We start from the raw sequence: 26,099 nt of genomic DNA, 5'->3' as shown, positions 1-26,099 counted from the left end.
TGTGCTATTTAAATGCAAAGGCATATTCTGCTTTAAGTATTACACAAATTCAGATGTTACGGAGAAAAAGAGCTGAGTTTCAGAGTACTGATGCCATTTTGCCCGCATGAATGTTCCCAGCAGCTTCATATCAATATTAAATACCATTTGAGATAAAATAGTGCCCTGCAGCATCCCTTAATGTAACCACCAGGGGGCAAAAAAAGCAATCTCTTAATACAACTTTCTGGACTTGGTCCTGTAGATAGGACCAGAATCACTGTAACACAGTGTCCCCAATCCCCATCCCACAGAGCTGGTCCAGGAGCATATCACTGTCAGTGGTACTGAAAGCCTCAAAGAGATCTAGAAGCAGGAGCAAGGTTGCTCCCTGTAAAAGTCAAACTCTCCACTACCTTCCCTGAGAAGTGGATATTTGTAACTGGTTGATGGTTATTCCAGTATTAATATTATTATAGCAAAATACTGTACTGAAGCACCTACACCTCTCATAATGTATGAGATTGAATATTCAGCCTTTGGGGCCAAGTGCAGAAAGCCACCATGAGCATCAGACTCTTGACATGACAAGTCAAACTGCATATTTGAGTTATTTGCAAGAAACATAGTACTGATACCTAGTTTAATACTTAGGATGGCGGGGTGGGGTGGGGTGGGGGGAGGCGAAGCGTCCCATTACAGCATAAGAACTACAGTACAGCATAATGAATAACCACATTAACAATCTGATTAATCAATTCACAAAATGTATTATAGACATAAACTCATCTCTTAATACCTACAGTGTCTGAGCTTCCTGTATCAGTACCTAGGTAGGCAGGGGGCATCTGCACTTTGCTAAGTACTTTGAAGCATGTCCTTAAGGCATGAGTGAGCTCTGGTAAACTTAGTGTTTCCATGTTTTCAAGGAGAGATTGCACTATACAGCAGAGCATCTGTGGCAGATAGAGAGACTGCACTTCGGAATAAAGTTCCTATAAAAACAAGACATTTCAAATAAGCAAATCTCTGAAATGACGTACATTTAATTTAGAAATCAGTTCTTCTTGCTTATTACATTTTATGTATATACATGCAATCAATTACATCTTTATTCTAATCTTGTTTATTATGTTAACATTTTAAAATAAAGATTGATTCTTGTACACTTTGATGTCATTTTTAAACAACTGTTTTTACTCATGTTGCTAACATTCTGGGCCTTGTTGAAGAATGGCAGGTTATATTAAATAATTTAAGTAAATAATTAATAAAATAATTTATAGACCCTAGAGAAGTCACTTTACTTGAACCTAAAGAACAGCTAAAGAACACAGCACATACATAGTTATCCAATATTAAACGAGGTTGTAAAAACAAGTTTGCAGATTATTGCATATTCCCCCCCGCTAAAATTATCAATCTTTTGTTTTCTTCTAGGGCACAAAAGCTGTCCATAAATGTACAAAACATCGAACAAAACCTATCATTCCACAGCTCTTTAATAGATGTGTGAGACTTAAGTCATAAAAGTTGAGCAAATAATAAGGACAAGACTAGTATGCAAAAAACACTTTTCAAATGACAAATGTGTCCATGCACCATCAGATATTTGGCAATTAAAAATGTGTTTTCTTAATAATTAGTTTATTTGCAGGGATACACATGGAAATTGACTTACTAATGGTATTACATCTAGAAGAAATATCAGTAGAGTGCAGAGTTCTGAAACGGTTGCAACATTCCTCGTCATAAGTTGTGTCTGCATAGATTTATTTCTGCAATTGAAAGGGAAAGCGTGGTTTTGAGAAACTTTTTTAGAAACTGAACTGCATTGATGTTTTATCTTGCTTGCTACTTTTGGTAGAAATGCAGCTAAGAAATGTTTCGATATTTATGGCTGAAATGTAATAAAGCTCAAGCATTGAAGAGATGTGAAAGTGAACACTGCAGCAGCATATTATCCCTAAGTTTTATACATTATATCAATGGCCAGGATCTTGTATGCCAAGACATGAAAATGCATACACATTTACGGATCAAGGATGAATTAACCTGACTCCCTTTAATAAGATAAAAAGTTAACAAACAAAACAAGATTTTAAAAACCTGCATATGAAAACTATTCTTTCGGTTAGTTATGCTTTTATTGTTAAATAAAGAAATTTCATAGGAAGCAATTCATCAACAATATGAAATAAATAAACAAACAAAACTAAGATTCAAACATTATCTTCAACTGAACTGTCCAACAGGTTCAAAAGGATATATCGAATATTTTTTTAGGTAAAGTAACCAACTCATTTAATTCAAATTTGTTCTACCATTCTCTCAGCCATTTACTTACTCACTCACTCACTTACTTAAATATATGACTATTGAAAGATTCCTTTAATGCTTTTCAAAAATGTATTACAGTGGTGTACAGCAATAAAACTTCATAGGAAATACATACAACACATAGTAGGTCAAGAATGAGTAGCGAAGTTCAGACTCTTAGATTAACTCTAACAGCATAATATATATATATAGAGAGAGTGCGCACGCTACCTGAAGCAGTCTTCGAAACATCTGGTCATATAATCCCAGAGAAAATCCGTGCTTAAGGATGTGATCAGCAGATTAGCTGTTTTAACTATCTCAGATGCATTCTTGTTTTCTTTGATTGCACTAAAAACAGCAAGAGTCAAACAAATGTAGTAAATATTCAGCAGTAAGCATTCTGAAGTAATAAGGACAGAAGTCAAAGAACAAATATATATTGCAAAATAAGAAATCTAGCAGGGTAATGGGAACTATGTCTCATCGGCTGTTGTTGATTTCTGCTGCATATGCTTCTGACAGCATCCTGACCACAAGACGGGTTATGTACTGTAGTTGCCATGATACCATAAGCCCTACTGGACTACCAGCATCAATGGACCTACATTTCCAATTGACCTTTGCAGCTGATAATCCAACAAGGGGCCCTGCAGCCATTTCCCCCTATGTCATCATCAAGAGAACTGAGAGGTCTCAGCTTGATGCAGTCTCAAATAAAACCAAACCCTTAATTACAATTTGCTTGCAGTGTGCCCATTCTAAACTGAGTGCAGGGGTGCTCACTCACCACTACCTATAAAAAAAAAATGATCGACATATTAACTGTCTAACCATTCTAGTTCAATGCTCAATTTCAATGAAATTTACTTTCAGGGAAATGCTAATTTGGGTACTCAAATGCAATGACACAATAGTCATGGTCAGCAGGAAACGAGCGGGGTGGGGGTGGGGAGATAAAACAAATCCCAGTAGTGTTTTTTAGGCACCTGATTAATGTCAGAGCAAAAAAAGAAAAAGAAAGACCAAAGCATACCTTGTAAGGACATTTCCTGTTTGACTGTAACTAAGTTTAAGATCAGAACCCAGTGTATCCTTGCAATAAGAATAGAATGCTCTGATCACTTCAAGAAACAAATCCGCAACAACTGGTGGTCCTTCAACAAAAGAAAGATACAATGAAGTCTGATCATAATGAGTGGCAATATTTTATTTCAGAGTAGAAAAGGAGGAAATAGAAACCCAACTTCTTAGTGGCTCAATGAATTATGTAGATTATTGTCAAGCCCTGTTCCATTTTTACTGGAATGATTAAAAACCGACAATGTGATCAGAAATTGTTTCCTAGAACCTTAATATTCTTAGTGAGAAGCTGAGTACTGTACTGGTCTCAGGTCATCAGATGAAGTAGGCTTTAGCTTAGAATGCCTATGGCATTACATTTTAGCCTTTAAAGCAACGGATCCTTGTTTTTGTTGCAACAAACTAATACAACTATTTTTCAGGAGCTTTTCTTCTATTTCATATTCCTCAGCAAGACCCACTGCAAGTACTTAGAAATATATGTATCCCCCCCCCTCCCCGCAATGACTGCAACGATTCATATTATACACCATTTATTCTGAGCTACTATTGTGGCCTGTCCCCTTACCGCAGATTTGTTATCTGAACAAAATGTTTTAAGCAGGCACTGAAAAGAGAACATCCAAGGTTGATGTCAATAAGCAGGGAGTTTCAAAGAATAGACGCTGCCAAGTAAGTAATGTTCATTAATTTCAATGGGTCTACTCAGAGCAAAACAAACAACAAATACAACCCGTTCCTTTGAAAGCAGAAGGGCTAGCGCTTCTTTGCATCTGCACTAGGTTTCCTCAAAATAAATTCAAACAATACTTTGAGAGAAGATCTTGCTTGCTGTTCAAGCAATATTTCAAAAGGATAGAAATAATGCCACAGGTTCTCTTATATTTAAATATTGCACAGATGTATGAAATAATGGTAGTATTTTTCTATTATATGTCAGGCTTTTAAAAGTGAAGTAACAGTAGCATGCTCATACCAATGGAATATACTTCCTTATTTCATGAGAGAGAAGGAAAAAGCAGGATTGCAGAACATCTAACAGTTAAACCATAAGAGACCCTGAAAATGCAACATTAGTTTGGAAGTTACTTCTAAACATTTAGGAATAGAAATGCTATTTCCACAATAGAAATCCACAAGAGCTACTCAAGCAGCCAAGGTTGACAGCCATTCAGAACATAATCTAGAGACAAGATGGTTTTAAAAACCAATATGAAGCTATGGCCATAAAGCTGATATGGACAAAACAAAGGTCAGTTCATAGTGTGTTTCCTGCATATCCTGGAGGCATACTGAAGCACATGACTAGTGATCTGGGCACAAGCCTTATTGGGACTCATCATGGTAAGAGTAGACATCCTGCTACCTATTGGCAAAGAAGGTGTAAAGTTTGCCTTTTGTTTTGCTTAGCCATCTATTGGCCTCTTCACATGTAATGTTAACCCATGGTTTATTAATTGGTATGGTTTGTTTATAACCAGCAAACAACACTCTGAAGTCAGGGTTTGTTGTTGGCTATGGTTTGTTTTATGGTTTGTTTTATGCTATGGTTTGCTTTTAGGGACACGGGTGGCACTGTGGGCTAAACCACAGAGCCTAGGACTTGCTGATCAGAAGGTTGGCGGTTCGAATCCCCGTGACAGGGTGAGCTCCAGTTGCTCGGTCCCAGCTCCTGCCAACCTAGCAGTTCGAAAGCACGTCAAAGTGCAAGTAGATAAATAGGTACCGCTCCGGCGGGAAGGTAAACGGCGTTTCCGTGTGCTGCTCTGGTTCGCCAGAAGCGGCTTAGTCATGCTGGCCACATGACCCGGAAGCTGTACGCCGGCTCCCTCGGCCAATAAAGCGAGATGAGCACCGCAACCCCAGAGTCAGCCACAACTGGACCTAATGGTCAGGGGTCCCTTTACCTTTACCTATGGTTTGTTTTAGCTGTGACTTAGTGTCTTTAGCTTTCTTCTTTAACCATGATTTGTCATCCCAAGTCAGATGCTTGCTAAAGGCACAAACCTAGAACAAATGGAAAACAAATAAACCGTAGCCAAGTATATTTTTGTATTAGTTCTCTTGAGAGACTTCCTTCTTACCTATTTCAGGTTTGTCAAGTAGGCTTATGAGAATGCGGAATGGTCTCAAATATGCATGATGCTGTTCCTCCAAGTCAGATTCTGCAAAATTCTGATGCAGTATTTCAATCAACGCCTGTTAAAACAATGTTAAAACAATCAAATATTGAATTTGGAAGCAAAAATAGCATTAACATTGTCACTTACTCGAATCTTACTGCTTGAAAGATCTCAAAACACAGCCAAACCCTGATGGAAAAGAAGGGTGGAAAACTGACACCAGATTCCAAAGCCATTTTCAGAATTCCTCTTTTACAACCTAACATTGTGGTTCTCCTTCAACTGCAGAGAAGACATAGTGGCTTGTGCTGCAGCGGCTAAAGTAGTATGTGGTTTGGCATGGACAGGGGAAAGAGCATAGCCAATAGCTCCTACCCACAGCAGACAATTCCCCCACATTGCCTTTAGAACTAGGAATCAGCATCAATAGAAGTATAGTTTCCAGTACCGCTCTGTACTGCCTTGGTCAGACCACATATGAAATACTGTGTTCAGTTCTGGGCATGACAATTTAAGAAGGATATTAACAAGCTGTAATATGTGCAGAGGGCAAGCAAGATGATCAAGGATCTGGAAGCCAAACCTGATGAGGAATGTTTGAGGGATGTTTAGTCTGGCTAAGAGAAGACTGGGAGAAGATATGATAGCCATCTCCAAACATCTAAAGGGCTGTTACATGGAAGAAGAAAGCTTGTTTTCTCCTGCTCCAGAGGCAAGGACCCAAATCAATGGGTTCAAGTTACAAGAAAGGAGATGCCAACCAAACATTAGACAGAACTTTCTGTTCAACAGCAGAGCAGACTCCCACAAGAGCTGGTGGACTCTTCTTTCATCGGAGGTTTTCAAGCAGAGTTTGGATGGTCATCTGTCTTGGGTGCTTTAGCTGAAATTCCTGCATTGCAGGGGGTTGGACTAGATGACCCTCGGGGTCCCCTACAACTCTACAATTCTATGACTCTATGAGTTGAAGGGAAATGTTGATTTTTCTGCAGTTCTAGTATTATGACCTGCACTCCTCCTTGCACTCAGAGCTACCAAACAGAAGCATAACTAGTAGAGACGGTTGAATGTCAGCAATGAAATGCAGTTGCTGACATGGCTGTGCCACTTCCTCCTGCTGTACCTACTCACTGAGACTGGGACTGGATGCTACCACCAAAATTCCCATATGTGATCCTATGAGCTGCTGAGCTTGCACACGGGTGACTAGGCAACAAGGAATGTATCTTTCAGGGAATTTATTATAATATAGGTTACATTCTTCAAGGAATATTACGCACCTCAACTAAAAGATCTTTGGAATATTTCCCAAAAAAGTAGAAGGCATGGTCCTCTAAGGACATAGAAATAGACGGATCTGGTAGAAAAGTACCTCCCTTGATATCAGAACCTGAGAACATGATAAATAAAGAAAATATGAAAGTGGATTAAATATCATGAATGCAATATAATATACTTTTAAATCAACGGCACAAACAACTATGACAAAGGTTGAACTGCTTTTCCCTTCCGACATTAATAGCACTTGAGCCATCAGTGTGGAATCAGGGGATTTTGCTTAATTTGACAGCAGGACCCATCCAAAAGAAAGTGTGGCAGTAAGTTTAACTTTCTTTGGTCTTTTGTAGAGTCACATACATGTCACATTCGATACTGTAGGTGGTGGAAGCCTGTAATATGAGCTACTACTATAGATGCAATACATGCATGCTAACTTCCTGTGAGTTATATTGAGACCAAAGCGCATCCACCAGGAGCTGTGTATCCAGCACTGTGGGCGCAATTTTCTGGAGCTCTCTTCCAGCTGAGTTCAGACAGGCCTGCTGGTTGTTGAACGTCTGGTGCTTTATTTTAGCAGTACCCTTTCCCAATTTCTTTTAACCTGATTTTATCTTCATTGTATCTTTTTTGTGACCTTATTGTGCACCTTTACTAGACTGCGGTGTTAAACTGACCATAAATGGTTGAATAAATAAAATGTAATAAACAGGATGTCAGATTTCTGCTCGTGCTATTAAAATCTGACATGAAGTTGGATACACTTTCCCCTCACACATAAGCAATATCTAGTATGGATGTAAAATAGTGATCTGGAGATAGGAATCTGACTTCTACACAGCCAGATCACTCACTCTATCCAGTATCATCTCCATTGCCTGGCCACAGATCCCTAGGGTTTCAGACAAAAGCATTTGTTTCTCAGCTCTATCTGAAGATGCCAAGGATTAAACCCGGGACTTTTTACATACAAAGCATGTCCTCTACTACTGATCCATGGCATTTACCTGGTAAGTGAAATATAGACCTTTAATCCCACCAGTCTTACAAAGTGAATAATCAACTGTCCGGCTTAATATTGATTTCTGTTTCACAAAATAGTTCATAATACAGTGGACACGGAGCCTTCTATTAATTTAAACTTTCTACTTGGTATTCCTGAATTACTGAGAAAGCAAGCTGTCAATTAAGTCACTGAGTAAGCAATGTATGACAATAAAGGGTGCAATTTTTCAAAGACAAAGGCAGTGGTAGCCAATGTGGCACCCTCCAGATGATGTTGTGCTACACTTCCCATCAGCCTCAGCCAGCTTGGCCACAGGTGATGGCGGGGGGGGGGGCATGTTGGGTACCCCTGGTCTAATTGATACTTCTGTGGTACTCCCCTTCCATTGGGGAAACGCTTGTGCACACAAAATCTTATGCAAGGTAACACAAATGGCACTTCTCTACATACAGTATAATCATAACCCCGCCTACTCAGAAGTATGTCCTATTGCATTCAGTGTGGCCTATTTCCAGGGAAGTGGGGTTAGGACTGCAGCTGTAGTTGTATAAGGCAATTCCAGCAAAGATGCATATAATACAGTGTTTGGGGATGTCTGTATACTCCCTGAATATCCTAGGACAAAAATGTTGTAAAAAACGGTGTTCTGCTGTAGATGGCCCATAAATACAGATGAAACCTGGAGTTTTTAAACATTCTATTTCAAGAGTGTGCACTAAAGTTATCTGAACACCAATAGCAAAAATTACACACAAAGAAAATGTGGCTATAATTTGTACAGTACCTAGCAGCCATGCATATAACCTTCTGTTAAGTGACATATCTCTTCTTAAGAGAGTTTGGGCAGATGCTGAGAGAAGGTGGACTATATCAGACCTAGATAGTGTGACAGCACTTTCACTGGGATCCTAAACAAAGAACAGACAAGTCAGATATAGGTGAGTTTCCTCAAACAAAAACCAGGAAATGCAGAAACAAACAAAGCCACCACACTGTGGCAATAAAAAAATTTGCAGCATAAAACTCCTCCCACTTTAATGCTGCAATCTGTTCATGTCTATCAGACTTCCTAACCATAGTAGTTCTGATATTGGCAGCTTCAAGACTTGATTTATTGCAATGTGATCTGTGTTAAATGTCCCTTGAGGCTGGCCAAGAAACTGCAGTTACTAAAGCAGCAAGTTGTTTTGGTGGTAGATACGGCAGTGAACTCCTTAGAGAACCAGAATTTTGTACAGGGCTGCCCCTTCTTTAAACATCTTCAGAATACTTACACAGAGACCAATGGTTTGTTTGATTTTGGAATGGGTGGGGGAGAACTAAAAAATAAACCCAACCAGACACCAAGGCACCACTTGCATGTACAGAAAATGTACAAAGCCTAGGCAGTTTTCCCTTGCACTTGCCTGTCAGTGTAGCGAGCCTTAAGAGTTGGACCACAAAAAGTTAAAGTCTTTTCCTTACCAAACATGAATAAAATGGGAAGAAGAAGAGAACCACTTCCAAAGTGTTCCTTTGTACAAGAACATTTGAATCCAGCATTGACACACAAAAAGCTTTGACCTGTAAGAAAAGAACAGAATTGCATTTGAGGAATACACCCCTCTGCTGCCAAGGAATATACTTGGTAGTGGAGGGCATGACGGAGGCACAAGCTCCATGTGGGGAGAGGTGGGGGACTTTGTGTGGGCTGAGAGGATGAAGTACAGCTAATCTCCCCCTCTCCCCAAGCTTCCTTTGGGGCAAAGGGAATGGGAAGTTGTTGGAAGTGTTAGGATGTAGTAAAGCTGACGGGGTCTGCATGGGGATAAAGTAGGTAAGAGAGAGTAATCCCCCTGGACTGTCTTTCTCACCTAACCTGTAGTCATTTTCTTCAGATGCCAGACTCTTAGGACTGCTGACCTCACTTCCTACTTCTCCCTTCCCTGATCCCACTTTTTGCTTCTCTCTTCTGCAGAGATGACAGAGCAAGCATGGCTCTCCACATCTCTTTCTTAAAAAGGTACCCCTGCCCGTACGGGCCAGTCTTGACAGACTCTAGGGTTGTGCGCCCATCTCACTCAAGAGGCCGGGGGCCAGCGCTGTCCGGAGACACTTCCGGGTCATGTGGCCAGCGTGACATCGCTGCTCTGGCGAGCCAGAGCCGCACACGGAAACGCCGTTTACCTTCCCGCTAGTAAGCGGTCCCTATTTATCTACTTGCACCCGGAGGTGCTTTCGAACTGCTAGGTTGGCAGGCGCTGGGACCGAGCAACGGGAGCGCACCCCGCCGCGGGGATTCGAACCGCCGACCTTTTGATCGGCAAGCCCTAGGCGCTGAGGCTTTTACCCACAGCGCCACCCGCGTCCCGATCATCTCTTTCTTAGTTAGGCAGAACTAGGACCAGCTTTCGATCAAACATGCATTTCGTCTAACTAACGTAGCTTTCTTATTTTTCTATACTCAAGACTCTGTGGTTGCCTTCAGCGAAAAGTGTGTTCCTCCAAACAGGGATTCAGTGCAGTGTTCAGTTCAAGGTTCTGCTGGTGCATATAAACTCCGTATCAAAAGCCCCCTTTCCAAAGCAGTCAATCTGGGGGAGATTTCACATGGTCCCTATTATTCTTAGATTTGTTGCTGTTGATCAACACAGCCAGAGAAAATGATCTGAGAAAGGGCATCCAAGGATGGCTATGTATCACCTTCATGAGTGTATGATTAGTTTGCAGTTTCCCCATGGTTCTAGAATTGTTTGTTTAGAAACGCATACAAAGAACACACATGACCAGTTGTGTAACCTACCATGAGCTTAGTATCAGTTCCCAGCATATACTTCTGCTGTTTTCCAGATAAGTCTCTGTTGATATGACTAACAACAAAAAGGGAGGCAGGCAGTCTTATGGAAGGACTAACCAGGACACTCCCCCACAATGCCGAGTAAAACACTTCTTTGCCAATTACTAGAGACAACTTCACAAGTAAAGCATCTGTCCTGTTAAAACAAAAAGAAGTGGAAATGAAAAAGGGAAGTTTCTATACCACTTCCATCAAATGACCATTCTTTTTTAAAAAAACCCCACAGCTTAATCTAGAAAAGATCACTCACTCCAGTTTGGGACTGTCACTGCATTCACAATTTCATGTAATTTGTCACTCTGTCACAAGTTATACCCAGTCTAGGCCTGCTCTTTCTATAGTAAATTAGTATTGCCACTCATGTACGTCACAGGTACTCAAAATTGGGAACTGATGTTACGGAAGAAGATGGTGAAATGATTCTAGGGTTGTGCTGAAGGAAATTACTACTCTAGTCAACCCTACCACATTTTAGCAATTGTGACTCAAAGGATCATGGGACCATGCCTTCAACCGTACAACTTAGATAAAAAAAAATAACCCTTTGGCTGCTAATTACAGTGGTGCCCCGCAAGACGAATGCCTCGCAAGACGAAAAACCCGCTAGACGAAAGGGTTTTCCGTTTTTGAGTTGCTTCGCAAGACGAATTTCCCTATGGGCTTGCTTCGCAAGACGAAAACGTCTTGCGAGTCTTGCGATTTTTTTCACCCCCCCCCTTTTTCTAAGCCGCTAAGCCGCTAATAGCCTTTTAGCCGCTAAGACGCTAAGCCTTTAATAGCCGCTAAGCCGCTAATAGCGCTAATCCGCTAAGCCGCTAATAGGGTTGCTTCACAAGACAAAAAAACCGCTAGACGAAGAGACTTGCGGAACGGATTATTTTCGTCTTGCGAGGCACCACTGTATTTAATGTTGTCAGTATTTCAATATAATAATGGGCTACTTATGGCCATCTGCTTTAGATCTCTCCTCCCCGCCAAGTCACATCACTAATGGGCAAGACTTAATGTACGAGTCACCCAATGATTGCTCATAATCTGAATAAATTAAGTGGACAGAATCTCTTGATCGGAAAGAAGTAATCACCTCAGGAAGTGCTGATAAGAATAGGATGCAGGCTTCCCACCTTTGTTTCTTCTTCTTTCAAACACAGATTTTTGTGAAGACTTTGCTTGGGGGGCGGGGAGTACCAACATGTGGTGGCGGCGAAACATATTGGAAAGTTAAGTAATACTTACAGTAATACTAACAGTATCCCATTCACCTACCTTTTGTGGATTTTGGTGGAGATCTGGTGTCTGAGAAGGCTTTAATATTTGAAAATAATTTCTGACAGTTCAGTTGTCTACATAATTGGATTAATGTATACTATGAATTTGCAGAATTAGAGAAAGGAAGCCCGCATCCTGAGAGCTTAACCAAAAGCAAACTACCCACACAAATTATGTGCATAATTAAATAATACACGTAGTAGAGACAGACTTGATGGCTGACAAGACTCTCAACTACACTGCATCAGTTCAGCATCACTGATGTTCCAAATCTCATACCAGTCATAATCTTGTTAGAGGCCTTAAGTCTCTGTGTTTCATCCCCCACTCCTATCTACAATAGGCAATAGTGACATACTTTACACTCTTATAAGACTGTAAGAAAAAAACAAAAATGCTTAGGGTGAGTTTAGAGGATAAAGCTCAAGCAAATGTTTCCATAAAATTCTGAAAACAGACAAGGCTTTCTCTAAATTCCATTGCCAGAGCTTGTAAATATTAAGCAGAAGGGAGTTTTTCCTGCTGCTTCCAGATGCCTTTTGGCACAGCGAGATTTCCATTTGTACCCAAAAGAACCTGCTTGTTTGCACTTATGATTCTGCAGCCACAGGCACTTCCTGCTCAAGTTGTCCTGTGGCCCTTGCCAAATACAAACAGAACGTCTTAACTCTAAATCCTTACGGCTCTGCCCTTCCTGTTTCTTTCAGTAGCTTGTCTTCTCTGACCCCACCAAGAGCCTTTCCACATGCCCCATACTGCACAGGTGAGCAACTCTTGGAAGTGGGGGGTTTCTATTAAATAAATATATTTTTAAAAAGTTTTAAAAATGCAATGTCATTTATTGTAAGAGCAAGTGATACCAACCTGTCATAGATTTCTGACCCTTCCTCCAAACCGGGCAGGAGTCCAATTAAGAAGGCTTGAAGACTTGGCAAGAGGCACTTCTGCAGTGGGATAAAGTATTTTTCGTACAGGCCAAGAAGAACAGGCCTCACCGACATTGCTGCATTTGCCAGCAATGGAAACAAGCCTGAGCTGGTGACAGAAAGAGAATAAGAGATTAAAAAAGGGTGAGTGGGTGTCAGCCATTGGTTGCATTCACACATTATGTTAAATTATGGCTTAGTATTACAAGGATGTGTTGAACGGGGTCTTGGGCTTCTCCCCTGAGGCAGCCATGAGAAAGCTTAGAAACATTTGTTCCCATTTGAAATTAATCACAGCTTTTTGTGACTACTGAAACCTGGAAAACTGTGGCTAATCTTAGTTATTTGTTCAAACAGGTTAACCTCAAACCACACTTTATGAAGTTGGCTCGTTTCAACAACAGTAGTGAAGACTAACTACAGTTCAGGGTTTGTACATGACATTAAACTGTAGTTTACCTGAAACAGAAGCTCCCAATCTGCTTTTTGCAGTCGCACTTGAGGGGAGGGGAAGCGTGAGCTTGAGGCTCTTTTCTGCAACTCATCCTTGCAGTGCTAAACCAGAGTTTAATATTATCTGCAAGCACAGCCACAAATATTAAATTCCAGTCGTACTTTTTAAGTAGAATGTTTACCTGTATAGAAACAAGTCCTTTGCAAGCCATTTGGTCCCAATGATTTTAAATATTATTTCATAGGTCTCTAGTGCCTTTAGGTGCACTCCACTGGGCAGCGCTGGATGTAAACACTGAGATAACCTCTTGCTGATAATCAGACGCCTTGGTAAAAGGGAGTACTTCAAATTACTTTGAAGAGCCTGTAAAATAATGGTGGGAATTAAATGTTATAACTTATATCAACATTAGTCAGCAAATGAACTTAGCTAAAGCTTTACTGTAATCTTCTACTTAACAGAACTAGCCTTCAGAGAGCTGAGGCTGCTGAAGAGGCCAAAGATCATCTCAGCTGTGAGTCCTGGAGAACCTGCTCCCTGCCTTGCTGGCCTTTTTCCACATGGCCTGAGAGGGTGGGGCCGGGACTGACTCCAGTTACAAAATCTGAAGCTGCCGAAAACACTCTTGGGCTGGAGTACTGTTTGTGTGTGTGAGGGGGCTGTTGCTGTTACTGGTTTTAATTGTTTTGTACCTTTATTTCAGATCTTATGTGGAAATTGTTTCAATTTGGTTGTGTATTTTTGGTGTTTTATTTATTGTTTATGGCTTTTCTTATGTTGTAATTATGTATTTTTTCATGCTGTAAGCCACCTTGAGCATGGTTTTGACTATGGAAAGACAGCACAGAAATCAGATTATGTATGCATGTTGTTACTAGCAGACTTACGGGAACATGGGTAGCGCTCTGGTCTAAACCACTGAGCCTCTTGGGCTTGCTGATCAGAAGATTGGCAGTTTGAATCTGTGCAATGGGGTCATCTAGTTCACCCTGCTGCAATGCAAGAATCTCAAAATGTGGTCCCCATACAATTTGACTATGTACACAGTTGCGCTACCAACCCCTGTTCACCACTCTGAATCTAGGGATTGGTTTCAGAAGGACAGAATTGTGTTAAACAAAGGCGTATTTTGTGGCATAGAATAGTAATAGTTCTCTCTTTTCACGGAAGTCCTAGAACAGGCAGAATATGTAAAAGCTAGAATATATAACTGGGTTGGGAGCAAGTAGACAGAGTGTAAACATCTGGACTATTTGTTAAGGGTGTGTGAATTGCTATGTTGAGTTTGCAAAAGTAAACTGATCAAAGATCCAAACGACTGCAGCTAATTTGTGATCCATAATGCAAAAGAATATGACATTGGTAAAATATTTAAAAATTCATTCAACAAGGGTTTTCCCCCCTCGTGTTTTATATTACAAATTTAAACCCATCTCGAAAATGTTGCTACACGGTTTCATTTGTACAAACAAATGGGTGCAAGGGCTGTATTGCTATGTCACTCAAACATTCAGCTGAACAGCTCGTGGGGGCACTAAAACTTCTTATCAGAAGGACTCAGTTACCCTATTTGTCACATGATAAGGAAGGAGTATGAAGCAATGGTCCACACTTCATGCTAAGCCAGGCCTTGCCTCAGTGCAAATATGTGGGTTCTCAGGAAGGATCTCCCAGCCACTTTGTTCTTCACTGGTCCTTTTTGGTGCAGGAGTGAGCTAAGCTAAGGTTTTCTTAATGTGTCATCTGAACCTGGCTGATAGTTAAGCTCTTGCCTGACTAGCAATGAGCTGTATTATTATTAATACTAACAGTAATAGTAATAGTAATAGTAATAAGAATAACCCGCCCTTCGGTCTATGTTCCCAGGGCAGGTCACAACAATTTAAACTGCAACATTAAAATAGCTTAAAGCAAACTACCTATAGTTTTAAGGCAGCAAATAAATTTTGAAATACTGTAAATCAAACACTGTTCAACATTACTATGACAAGTTAGCCTGGTCAACATCTGCTACAACATCAAGACCTGTCAACTGGAAAATCCCCACTATCCTGTTGAGAACTTAGTTTATACCATTAAATCTAATTAAGACCAATTACAATCACTGCCCGTAACACCAACGAGGCATTTAAGACCCAGAAGCTCAGCATGTGATTTACTACCTGCAGCAGAAAAAGACAAGAAAAAAACCCTACACATGTAAGTTTGAAGCAGATGGGGAAAGAGTATTAATGCACATGTAAGCAAAGGAGTTCAAGCTAGTACTGTACAGCTTTGCTTGGCACACATAAATTAAGTGTGCATCTCAAACTAAGATTAATTTGCAAGTAGTCATTCTGCCTTGACCACTGCATTTATGTGCCACAAATACCCATGTTCTAAGCAAATGGAGCACATTCCAGTGAACATTTCAAAGAAAAAACTTCTTATTTTCCAAGGTTTTCCTGTTGTGTTATGCCAGTGCCTAGCAGCTACGGAGTAGTTTCAACTGAAGAAGCAAAGAACAAACTAGGTGAGTATGGTCCCCAATGTTAATTTTTCTCTCTCTCTCCAAAGATGGGGAAGTTAAGCAGTTCCTCTACTTAACTTGTAGCCTCCCAGAGCTGTTCTTCATTAAACATACTCACACAAAATGAAGAGACTGTTACATGCATCTGTTGCATAACGTATGCTGTGGGCATGAATAAGAGTTGTTCTGCATGATTCTATTCCATTGCCAACAGGAAGAAAATGCTACCATTCCCATACCAACGTGAATAGTCAGTACATAAAAGCCCATATTAAAAACAGGTAAGAAGGTCATGGTAGAATTGTTACAGAAAACTTCAAGAAAGAACAGGGAAGAAAAGAAAGCAATAGGAGTTGGCTTATGCACATTCACAGCGGCAATAGCAAAAGTGAGATACGGCAAAGATTTTTTAAATATTTTATATATGCTGTTATAAAACTTGCAGCTGGCCAGCATATAAGAGGGAATAAGTCTAAGATGATGCCTGCAAAAGGAAGTACATTTCCTGATTCAAAAATTACCAACAAAAATTGTCAATCAGCACAATTTGTATAAAACTCACTGACTGATCTACAAATATATTTTAGGATTATCAGTCCGCTATTAGGATTAGCTACTGCAAATATTTTTGCACATGCCTGTTAACTCAGACCAAGCTCAAAGTGTACAGGATTACAGAGTATACTGGGATTGGTCTGTGCGGTGCCACACCACTGACCTCTCAAGAGCTGCAGCTTATAAGGACTGTGAGGAGATGGGTCAGGGTGCTGGTGAAGTCAGGACTACATGGGTGGGCCAAGAGTGCCAATCCAGCACTCCCACCAGTGTGCCTGTGCAGTCTCTACCTTGCTGCCACCCTGACCTACCCTGCACCATTTAGGTAAGTGGCAGCAATGCTTTTGTCAGAAGGATGGTAATATGGCACCACCTCATTACCCCAGATGGCCCACTTGGGGCACTTGATGTCATTGGGGCAGGCACCTCTAGCCACCCAAAGGGAGTGGGGAAGATAAACAATCCAGCACACTTTCTGGATGCAGTTTCCCACCCCGATATAGGTTACTGCAAAACAACGAAAGGATTAGTGGAACAAACAGGTATTGAGGAATGTGCAAGCAAAGCATAGCCTAAACCAGGGTTTCCCAAGCTGTGGTCCATGGACCCCCAGTGTTCCATGAGCTAAATTTCAGGTGATCTGCAGTGTGTCTGAATTAGGGGCTAGGCGATACCAGCTATCACTAGCCAATATACCGTGATATACCATGATGTTGAAAAAACAAGGTGCATTGGCCTTTGCCTGCAAGACACTGGGTGAAACCGCCCCAGCTCTCACCTTGAGGGGTGAGGCAGTTTCACTCAGGCTTCTGGGCTGGGACAGTGCAGCTTGTTTGTGCCACTCAGCTGGTGGTTGTGGAGGGACGTCCTCAGTTGAGCAGTTTAAAGATGCAGACACAGCTTGTTTTTCCCTCTCCGTTGCAAGAGGGCAGAGTGGGATGGCGGTTTCACTCAGCGATATACTGATATATTGCCCAGACCTAGTCTGAATTTGTGGTTGAAGATGAAAGACAGCACATCCATCATACTGAAGATTCATACTGATTTTTAATTGCATTGTATTTTTATTGCTTCTTACATTGTACAACTTGCCATTTGAATTCTATGAAACTGCAACTGCTGCAACAGGAAGAAAACTCATTAAATGGTCTGCCAAGAGCAGGCATAGGTAAACTCGGCCCTCGAGATGTTTTGGGACTACAACTCCCATGATCCCTAGCTAACAGGACTAGTGGTCAGGGATGATGGGAAGAATAGTGAAACTAGAGGAATTATTGTGGAGATAGAAAAAAGGAAGCAAAGATCCAGGGGAAAATGGAATGTGTGGAAGTCTTTTCTTAAGGCCTCACAGCGACCTAGGAGTTTATCACAAGAACTGATTTACCAGAGCTAAAGGGAACTTTTCCTTTTGAATTATGGGTCATGGTTTTACTCTACAGAAACAAGTGTCATGCAGGCAAAGGCAATGATGGGAAACTGAAAGTAAGCAGGGTTTTTAAGGTTCCCTTCAGTCTCTAAAGGAAGGCAACTTGTTTCCCTTGAGACCCCTTAATTGGGGAAAGGAAGAGATGGGTTGAAAGGAGAGCAGGAGGCTGCGTATTCCCCTTAGGACACAGCTGGATCAAAATCAAGTCAAAGATAGATGAAGGGTAGGAAACAATGGGAGGAAAGGAGGTAGGAAGGGGAGCACGCCAAATTAGGGTTGGAGAATTCATCTCAGGAGATATCGCATGAAGACTGAAGAACACCAGGGTCCCTGGAGAGAGAACTCTTAAAAGATTTTGCCTTCCTTGGGATGAAGCTTATCCCAGCACAAAGGAAGATGAAGTGATCTATAGTATTTGGTAAGCTGGTTGGACGCAAGCCTCCCAGCTACTGGCACTGAGTGAAAAAGTGGAAGCAGGTTCCATGTGCATAACTAGACAGAGGATCAAGGTCAACAGAGCCATCTTCTTGCATCGTAATGACATCAGGTGATTGGCACGGAAAGTGCATCTTCAGAATAGGTTGCCATAACCACCAACTGGGAGTTACACAGACTTCCTTTGAGCTTTGACAGGTGTCAATCAGCTGGAAGGAACTGGGAGAGTGCCTTCAAAAGGGCTTGCTCTGGAAAGAGAGAAATGCTCTGTTTTAAACAGGGCATTTCCTCCTCTGCACAGGAAATGGCTTGGATTGAAAGCTCTGTGAATGGTTTTTTCCAACTCTTTTGGATGCACTAGGGAGCTGCAGACAGGGAACTCCCCAGGGCGGCTACTGACTGTAAAGGGAGCTCCTCTTGCAAAGGAAGAATCAGGAGCTCTCTTTAAGATCCTGACAGTTCCTTCCTAGCTGCATATGTAGGAGTGGTTTCTGACAAATTCTTTCATGGGTCAAATCTGGACCAGCACCAGCCCTAATTAGTCTTGCAGGGTAGAGATTCCCCACCTCTGGCATCAGGGTAAGCACATATTCTGTTTATGATATGCTGCTGTTTAACTATAAGCCCTTGCTTTGCACAGTTGCATCCAGAACGATGCTTTTTGGGAGTCAAAGTGCTAAGGCAGGGATGAAGAACCTTTTTAATCCCAAGTGCCACATTCCCGTTTGGATAACCTTCTGCAAGGTGGCACATACCTGTGGTGGGCAGTGCCAGAGGCTAAAGGAGGCAGAGCAATGAACATGAATTTTACTTTTGTACAGTAAACTAGTTTCTACACATACTCACACACCCTTCTTGTATCTTCCATCCAGGCAAACAAGAAGCACTACCCAAGCTTAAGGACACATTCGAGCCAGGCAAAAAATATTAATAACTGAGTGTGTAAATCAAGGCAGGAGAGGGATATGGCTGGGGAGAGCTGAGGGCCATATAGAAAGGCCCGGAGGGCCGAAATTGGTGTTTGACCCTGAGACTCCCTTCCCTTCACTAAGTGATACACTTAAGATGGCAACAAAGCTGAGCTCCTTAGTGACATGAAATACAAAGTGAGAATTTTGCTGTTATATGTGTAACTTGGTTCGATCACAAAGCATTCAAACCACAACAGAAAAGTGACCAGCCATTCTTGAAAGTTGTCACACTACACAGGGTAAAAAACACTGTTAACTCACGTCAGTGATATGGGAAGTTGCATCACAGCAATTCATGACTTAGGAAATTTCAAAGAAGATACAATTTCAAGAGAATCAACTAGATTTTTGGAGGCATAGTTGTCCACATAATCCAGCATGGCTGTTTGGAGGGTTTTATTGCTCTGCCACTATCTGTCCCTCCAAACTATCATTTGCAGCTGCTTTTTGTACTTCTGTAAAAATTGGTTTGTTTCATTTTGCAATTGCCTTTTGTACTACAATACCATCGAGAATCTGCTTATCAACAGCTTGTCAGAATGATATACAAACTGTAAACCTATCTACTAGCTGTCATTATGTGCTATAAAAATTTCATTTTTATTTTTTTGAACAACAGTAAGAACAGCAAAAAAACGGATACTGTACCTTGTTAAGTTTACCAAGAGAAGATATAAGATCTGCCCATTCACTCGATGATTCAAAGTTCCTTAAAGCTTTATCAATTGCTGAAGAATAATTTCTGTATCTATAATCACCAAGCAGCTCCTGCTCTTCAGGGTCCATTTTAAATTTTCATAGCCAAAATGTTCTTGGAAACAGAAACAAAAACAAACTCTGATCAGATCTTAATGGCATTTTATATACTGTACTCATTATTTGTGAAATGTGTATGCAGTTGTCCATAATGAGGGTCACTAAACACACACGATTAGCTGATTTAATGCGCTTCTTGCTGAATTAAATTCTACCAAAAAACGTGATCCCACTGCTTTGAGGCTGTAGTTCAGTTCCAAAGATGCTTTGAAACTGCAAGGACCATTCACTGTTTCATACAAAATCTCAGAAATACAAGAAAGTTACTCATCAGTTATTTTACTGATAATGTGACATGATAAGATAATTAAATACTCCAAACTGCACACATTCACATAAACTAGAATGTCCCACTTTCTAGGACAAAATACCCGTTAACATTTAAGGCTGTGTTGATACTTGAAATAGTATTGCTACAGACATGTCTGCTTTTTTCTTCATCTAGAAACCCCAGTATTTTATATTAAAATTGCTCTCACTGGAATCAGATTAGTAATTTTTCTGTTATTGGAAACCAAGAGGTTTTTATTTATTCACTGTAAGAATGACAACAGACAATTGCTCTACTCGGTACTCGTAATTTATGAATCCTATGCCGGTTCAGTTGTATAACCAAAGCATGTCAAACTGCACTAATGGTTAACAAATCACAGTTTTTCAGGCTCAAATAAGCATCTAAAAATTAAGATTACTGCAAATTGGTTCAGACTACAACTTGGCATTTCATGCACAAACAGGCTTGAGCCTCGGGTTTGCGTGGACTCTCTACCACTTCGTGCACATGATTTCTGCACTTGCTTCCGGATTCTCAGCAAACCATAACTTGCCATTTTGTCTGAACTGGGGTAAATCACTGTTTGCCTACAAGTCAGGGATTGATTTTGGCAAACAAGTAAGCAATGGTTTGTCCAGTTTGGACAACATGACAACTCGAGGGAGGGCGCGCACACAAGCCTGCCACCCAAACCTTTTCATGCACATAATGTTGTATATCAAACATTTTAACCTGCAGCAATGGAAAGGAATCCATAATTATATATGGCAAGCCTGTCATTAGGGTCTAACAGTACACACTTCACTACTAAAAGAAAATAGGTTTTAGGCATTGGTTGCAATTGACTCAGAGTGAAACTTGAAGCAGGTGTGGCTAGCCTGTGGCCCTCCAGATGATGTTGTAGTCCAGATGGGAGTTGTAGTCCAGAAACAGCTGGATGACCACAGGTTCCAAACTCCATTCTCACGTGCATTACTTGGTTCAGGCTTCTTCAAACTCGGCCCTCCAGATGTTTTTGGCCTACAACTCCCATGATCCCTAGCTAGCAGGACCAGTGGTCAGGGATGGTGGGAATTGTACTCTCAAAACATCTGGAGGGCCGAGGTTGAAGAAGCCTGACTTGATTTAATTGGTTTGCCAAACTTAGCAACTGTATATATTGCTTCTGATACTATGTTTTCATTTAATTAACATTTAATAAAATAAATGTACAGTAGTGATTATTATTTTTTCCATCTGTCAGGAAACTGAGATATGTTTTAATTCACAGAGGCAGATGTAAACCGGAACTGAACACTTTCCCGCAAGCCTCAGTGAGCAAGTTAACAATTAACTCTTTATAAAGGCAAAAGCAAATGTAGATAGAAGGAGTTGCTTTCTTAGATTAAGAAAGCTGCTCAGTATGCTATATTATTAAGTGGGGGATCTTGGAGAAACATACCAGCCATTCTTATCATATGACTTTAGAAGCTATGGGCTGTATTTGCTGTAGCGCTAAGGGTATCTTTCCATTGGTGACAGCATTTTTGCTTACCATATGTAACAATACTCTCTCTCTCCTTCCCCTGCACACTGTTCCAATGGTTCTCTCAAGGGAAATCCCATTGTGCTAGCAGAAGCCCTTGTCCTGGCTTCTGCAAGTGCAATGTCCTAGTTGAATATGGCTCATATATTTTAATAGTCAATAAAATCTTCATGCTGGGCCTTTCAGCAGCTTTCATTACTATCAACCACGTAGAAAATGATGTTGTATGTGCCACATCTTAATAACCATGAGAGAAAGTGTTGTGTATTTTTCAGGCAAATGGCCATGACTTCATGGTGGCAGGGGAGTTTAATAAGGGAAAGACACAGTCAAAAGAGGCCACAAAAGAGACAAGATCAACTCAGTATTCAGAACTGCTATTTGGAAACCCTAACGGCCTCCCAGAAACCAGTTGGAAAAAAGGACCAGCAAAGGTATCTATGTGTGTGGAGGTGAATTGTCCCACACAGCATGAGCCCCAGGCAGTGGCGTAGCGTGGGTGGTCAGCACCTGGGGCAAGGCAAGTAATTTGCGCCCCCTAACCCGTGGATTTGCGCCCCCTAACCCGTGGATTTGCCCTAACCCCAAATGTTGCGCCCAGTGCGGCCGGCCCCCCCTGCACCCCCCACGCTACGCCACTGGCCCCAGGTGACTAGCTAACATCTTTCTAAAAAGAGTAAGCTTCTAGCAGTCAAGGAAGTGAGATATGAGACAAAATGTACAGCTGCTATTTTTCTCATTTTACTAGCCTTTTTCACTAGCTGATGCAGACTTTAGTCTAGTAGAAGTCCCTCTAAGCAGCTGTATTCTTATCAATACCTCCTGCAAAGCAGGCAGAAATATTCCTGGTCAAGAGCTGGAAGGACAAACATCCTCTATTATCAGAAGTGTGCAGAAGAAATAAAGTGATCAGATCTGCCCCCTAATCCAAATTACCTCTGGTTACGAACTTAATTCATTCCAGAGGTCCGTTCTTAAGCTGAAACTGTTCTTAACATGAGGTATCACTTCAGCTAATAGGGCCTCCCACTGCTGCTGTGCGATTTCTGTTCTCATCCTGGGGCAAAGTTCTTAACCCGAGGTACTATTTCCGGGTTAGCGGAGTCTATAACCTGAAGTGCTTGTAGGTGTTTGTAACCCAAGGTACCACTGTATATGTTCTGTCACTAAAATTTGATGGCTATCATTCAGAACCTTGATGGCCCTTTGTATACTCTGAACTTGAAGTCTGGTTTTCAAAACCCTAATTAAGAGTGTCACCAATCACTGGTAGCCTGGCAACTCACCCATTGCCAGTTTACATCTTGGATATGGTCCCTATGCCTCAATCAGTAAGTGAGAAGGGAAAACCTACATCAATTACAACATCTTGAATCAAATGGTGCAATACACCATGTAAAGCTGCACTGCTAAAATTCTTATTTTTAAAAGGCCACTAAAGGTTTGGGAACCATGGATAATGAGGGTTTGTTATCCAAGTATGACGGCCTTGAAAATGAACAAAGAACACAGGACAATTAGGAACTTATTCTGGAAAAAAGATCAACTACAGAATAAAACAAAATGCACTAAAAGAAAAACAGCAACCAGACATTTGTTTTTAAAATGCAACTTCTGGTCAAAGCACACACAAGATTCATAAAATGGGGACAATAGACCATTCATGTAAATATTGTTACAATGCCCTCTACTTATCTCCATTTTGCTTACAGACAGGGAAAAACTGCAGCGTTTGGCAGTGATGCATTGTCCTGCGGAAGCCAAACCTGTTTTACCGAGCCTGTTTACTGGTGCTAAAATCAGTGCTTCTCTCAAATCACCCCCCCCCCCTTCATTTCAGCTCTGCCAGATCATTCAGACACACAATGGTGTGCAAATAAGGCGAGGTGGGGAAAGATACAGCATCGATTATGCAGTAAAACAGCTTTTCCTCCCCCCGCCCTTCTTTCCCTCTCCTCGCCTTTGACAGGCTGCTGCTCCTACATAGCAAACACAACCCAACAGCTGTTCCCCAGCAGCAGCAACATAACAGGCAGCTGCAGAAGCACCCGAGAGGGGGGCGGGCAGCAGGATGCAGACAACCTGTAGAATCGCAGGCACTGCTAAACACGTAAACAAACAAAACAAACACACACGTGTTTATGCCCTCTAACATTTATACGCCTGCCTATGTAGAGAAGCGAGGGAGAGCGCTGGCTTCCACCTTTTCCCCTCCTCGGTTGAAATCAGGAATAAGCACCATTTCAGAAATATATAGAGAGAGAGGTCCTGAAGGGATGCTTAAGGGAGAAAATGGGGTATTTGCTTTCTTTCCCCCTCTCCCCACCTGCACTTCATTGGTCGGGGGGCAAACTGGTCCCTTCGTGGAGGGAAGAAGGTCCCCCCCCCCCAGCCGTCCTCCCTATGCAGAAAAGGGAGGGGAAAGAGGAAGCACTGGCTGGCTTGACTTCCTCAATTGCAGCAGCACATTATCCCCCATCTTCCCTACTCACCAACTGAGGAAGGAGCAGGCGCTGGCGGCGGCAGAGGCGTCGCGATGGCTACTGCTGCTGCTTCCACCGCGGAAGAAGGGCTCGCGTCGCCGCCGCAGCTTCGCTGAGGCTCCCCGGCCGCTTCCCTCTCCTGCGACGTGTCCCGCGGCTGGGCGGGGCCGAGGCAGGAGCCAGAGACTACAAGGAAGGGCGGGGGCGGAATCTCCCGTCGCCATGGCGCCCGGGCTGCTACGCCTCCTCTTCGCACCCTCCCCTTGCCCTTGCCGGATGGGGGAGTACCATTTCGAAGCACGGGGGGGAGGGAAAGAATGGTGACAGCAACATTTACGGGACCCCGCTTTTTCTATAAGGTGGCGCGGAGCCTCGCCTCGTCCCCATTATCGTCTTCCCAGCTGCTTCAGCGTGGACAGCTCGCCTTGGCGATGTTTAAGCCGGATTCAAAGGCGCAGCTGCCCACCCCCACCCCGCCCCGATGAGATGGTGCGTCCCAACATCGCGCGTTTGGGCACGTCTCTAGCACCACCTGCTGGCAGAAGCGGAGGCTGCAGGGTTGTTTTGGTTCGAGTGTGGTACTAATCTCGGAGTACATAGGTCGGGCTGCTGCGGGCAGTTTGGGAAATGCCAATCTCGTAATTAAAAGAGGGGCTTAATCTGAGTCCCTGCATCCATTGGCTGGATCCTGCAAAAAAATCGAAATGATACTGTTTGGGCCATGTGGACAGCTATTTCTACAAGAAGAGAGCAAGAGCAAATGTTACCTGATGTTTCACTATTGACAAAATTGAGGATTGTGCTTTGGGGGTCGGGGAAGAATTTGGATTTCCCTTTGTAGTATTACTACTACTACTACTACTACTACTATTATGGTTGTAGATTTTTAGAGGTAAACCACTTTATAAATAAACCATATATTGCAAAAAATATCACAGCCTCCAGTGAGCTGAACCTTGTGTGACTGCTGTATCCCTTGAATGATTCATTGCTCAGAAATAACACCCACATACTGTATGTATATTAACCTAACCCACCTTTCATATTCCTGCTCACTAGGATTGGCTGAAACTAGTAGCTGAGCAGCAGCTCTCTGCGATTTTCAAATGAGGACCTCCTGCATCAGCAGCTGGAAGAGTTTAGCCAGGGCTACAAATGTAGAACAACCTAGGAGAGACTAGGCTGAATGTGCATTTCTGCTTCCTCAAGTGTCAAAGCTGAGCCTCCAGCCAAAGTGAGTAAAGCAGCCAAGCCAGTTCAGCAACAGAGCAGACTGTGTCCCTCCCCTTAGTGAACTTACAAGCCCCAGGTTCCCAAGTAAATTAACTCACTCAACAACAATATCTGCTGGTAGAATGCCAGCAGAGGTGCGGGAGCGATCCAGTGTAGCACAGAATGTTGTATGTCTTCCTGATGGACAGAATTGGGGGTGGGGTACTCAGTGCAAATCAGTCCTGGACCTCAGGGAGTTAGTTTGCTCCCTTGGGGCCAAGGTAGTTGACCTGGATAAGCAGAGGTTTGTAGATGAGACCTTCATAGGACATGATAATTGCATCCCACTCAATCTTTGTTCCACCGACAGCTTTGATTCTGCAAATCTGCTCCAGCTGCTGGAACAGATCAGTGAGGTGGGAAGTTATTCTGGTGGGGGCTTCTCTGGAAAGCTCACCTGTTTCTCCCAACACAGCAGTTCTGGTTGCCTTTTCTGACCATGGTAGTGGGTGATTTGATCTTTAGGGACATGGATAACTGGGTTTGTGATTGGTTTGTTGATCATACTTGGCTTTGAAAGAAAGAATATTTAAAAAGTAACCTAATAAAAAAACCTTTAA

The 26,099-nt window shown here is 42.0% G+C and overlaps 1 protein-coding gene across 4 annotated transcripts in view; it reads right to left on the bottom strand.

Annotated features, from left to right (window-relative positions):
- Window positions 1-24,572, bottom strand: part of DOP1B (DOP1 leucine zipper like protein B) — a 63,536-nt gene extending 38,964 nt beyond the window's left edge. The window contains exons 1-13 of one of the 4 annotated variants that reach the window (XM_077927328.1): window positions 24,277-24,572; window positions 19,818-19,980; window positions 13,455-13,636; window positions 12,758-12,928; window positions 10,571-10,760; window positions 9,253-9,351; window positions 8,573-8,696; window positions 6,785-6,894; window positions 5,466-5,580; window positions 3,335-3,455; window positions 2,530-2,649; window positions 1,661-1,757; window positions 783-974 (exon numbers count right to left, since the gene is read on the bottom strand). In XM_077927328.1, the coding sequence (XP_077783454.1) occupies window positions 783-974; window positions 1,661-1,757; window positions 2,530-2,649; window positions 3,335-3,455; window positions 5,466-5,580; window positions 6,785-6,894; window positions 8,573-8,696; window positions 9,253-9,351; window positions 10,571-10,760; window positions 12,758-12,928; window positions 13,455-13,636; window positions 19,818-19,955 (1,659 nt within the window). In that variant the 5' untranslated portion in view covers window positions 19,956-19,980; window positions 24,277-24,572. Of the gene's footprint in view, window positions 1-782; window positions 975-1,660; window positions 1,758-2,529; window positions 2,650-3,334; window positions 3,456-5,465; window positions 5,581-6,784; window positions 6,895-8,572; window positions 8,697-9,252; window positions 9,352-10,570; window positions 10,761-12,757; window positions 12,929-13,454; window positions 13,637-19,817; window positions 19,981-24,276 lie in introns of those variants that run through there. The other 3 variants (XM_028727138.2, XM_028727137.2, XM_077927329.1) reach the window with 3 other exon arrangements.
- Window positions 24,573-26,099: the final 1,527 nt, after the last annotated feature.

This window comes from Podarcis muralis, chromosome 4, assembly GCF_964188315.1.
Source record: "Podarcis muralis chromosome 4, rPodMur119.hap1.1, whole genome shotgun sequence".
Classification (NCBI taxonomy): domain Eukaryota; kingdom Metazoa; phylum Chordata; class Lepidosauria; order Squamata; family Lacertidae; genus Podarcis; species Podarcis muralis.
This window is presented reverse-complemented; position numbering and strand designations above follow the sequence as displayed.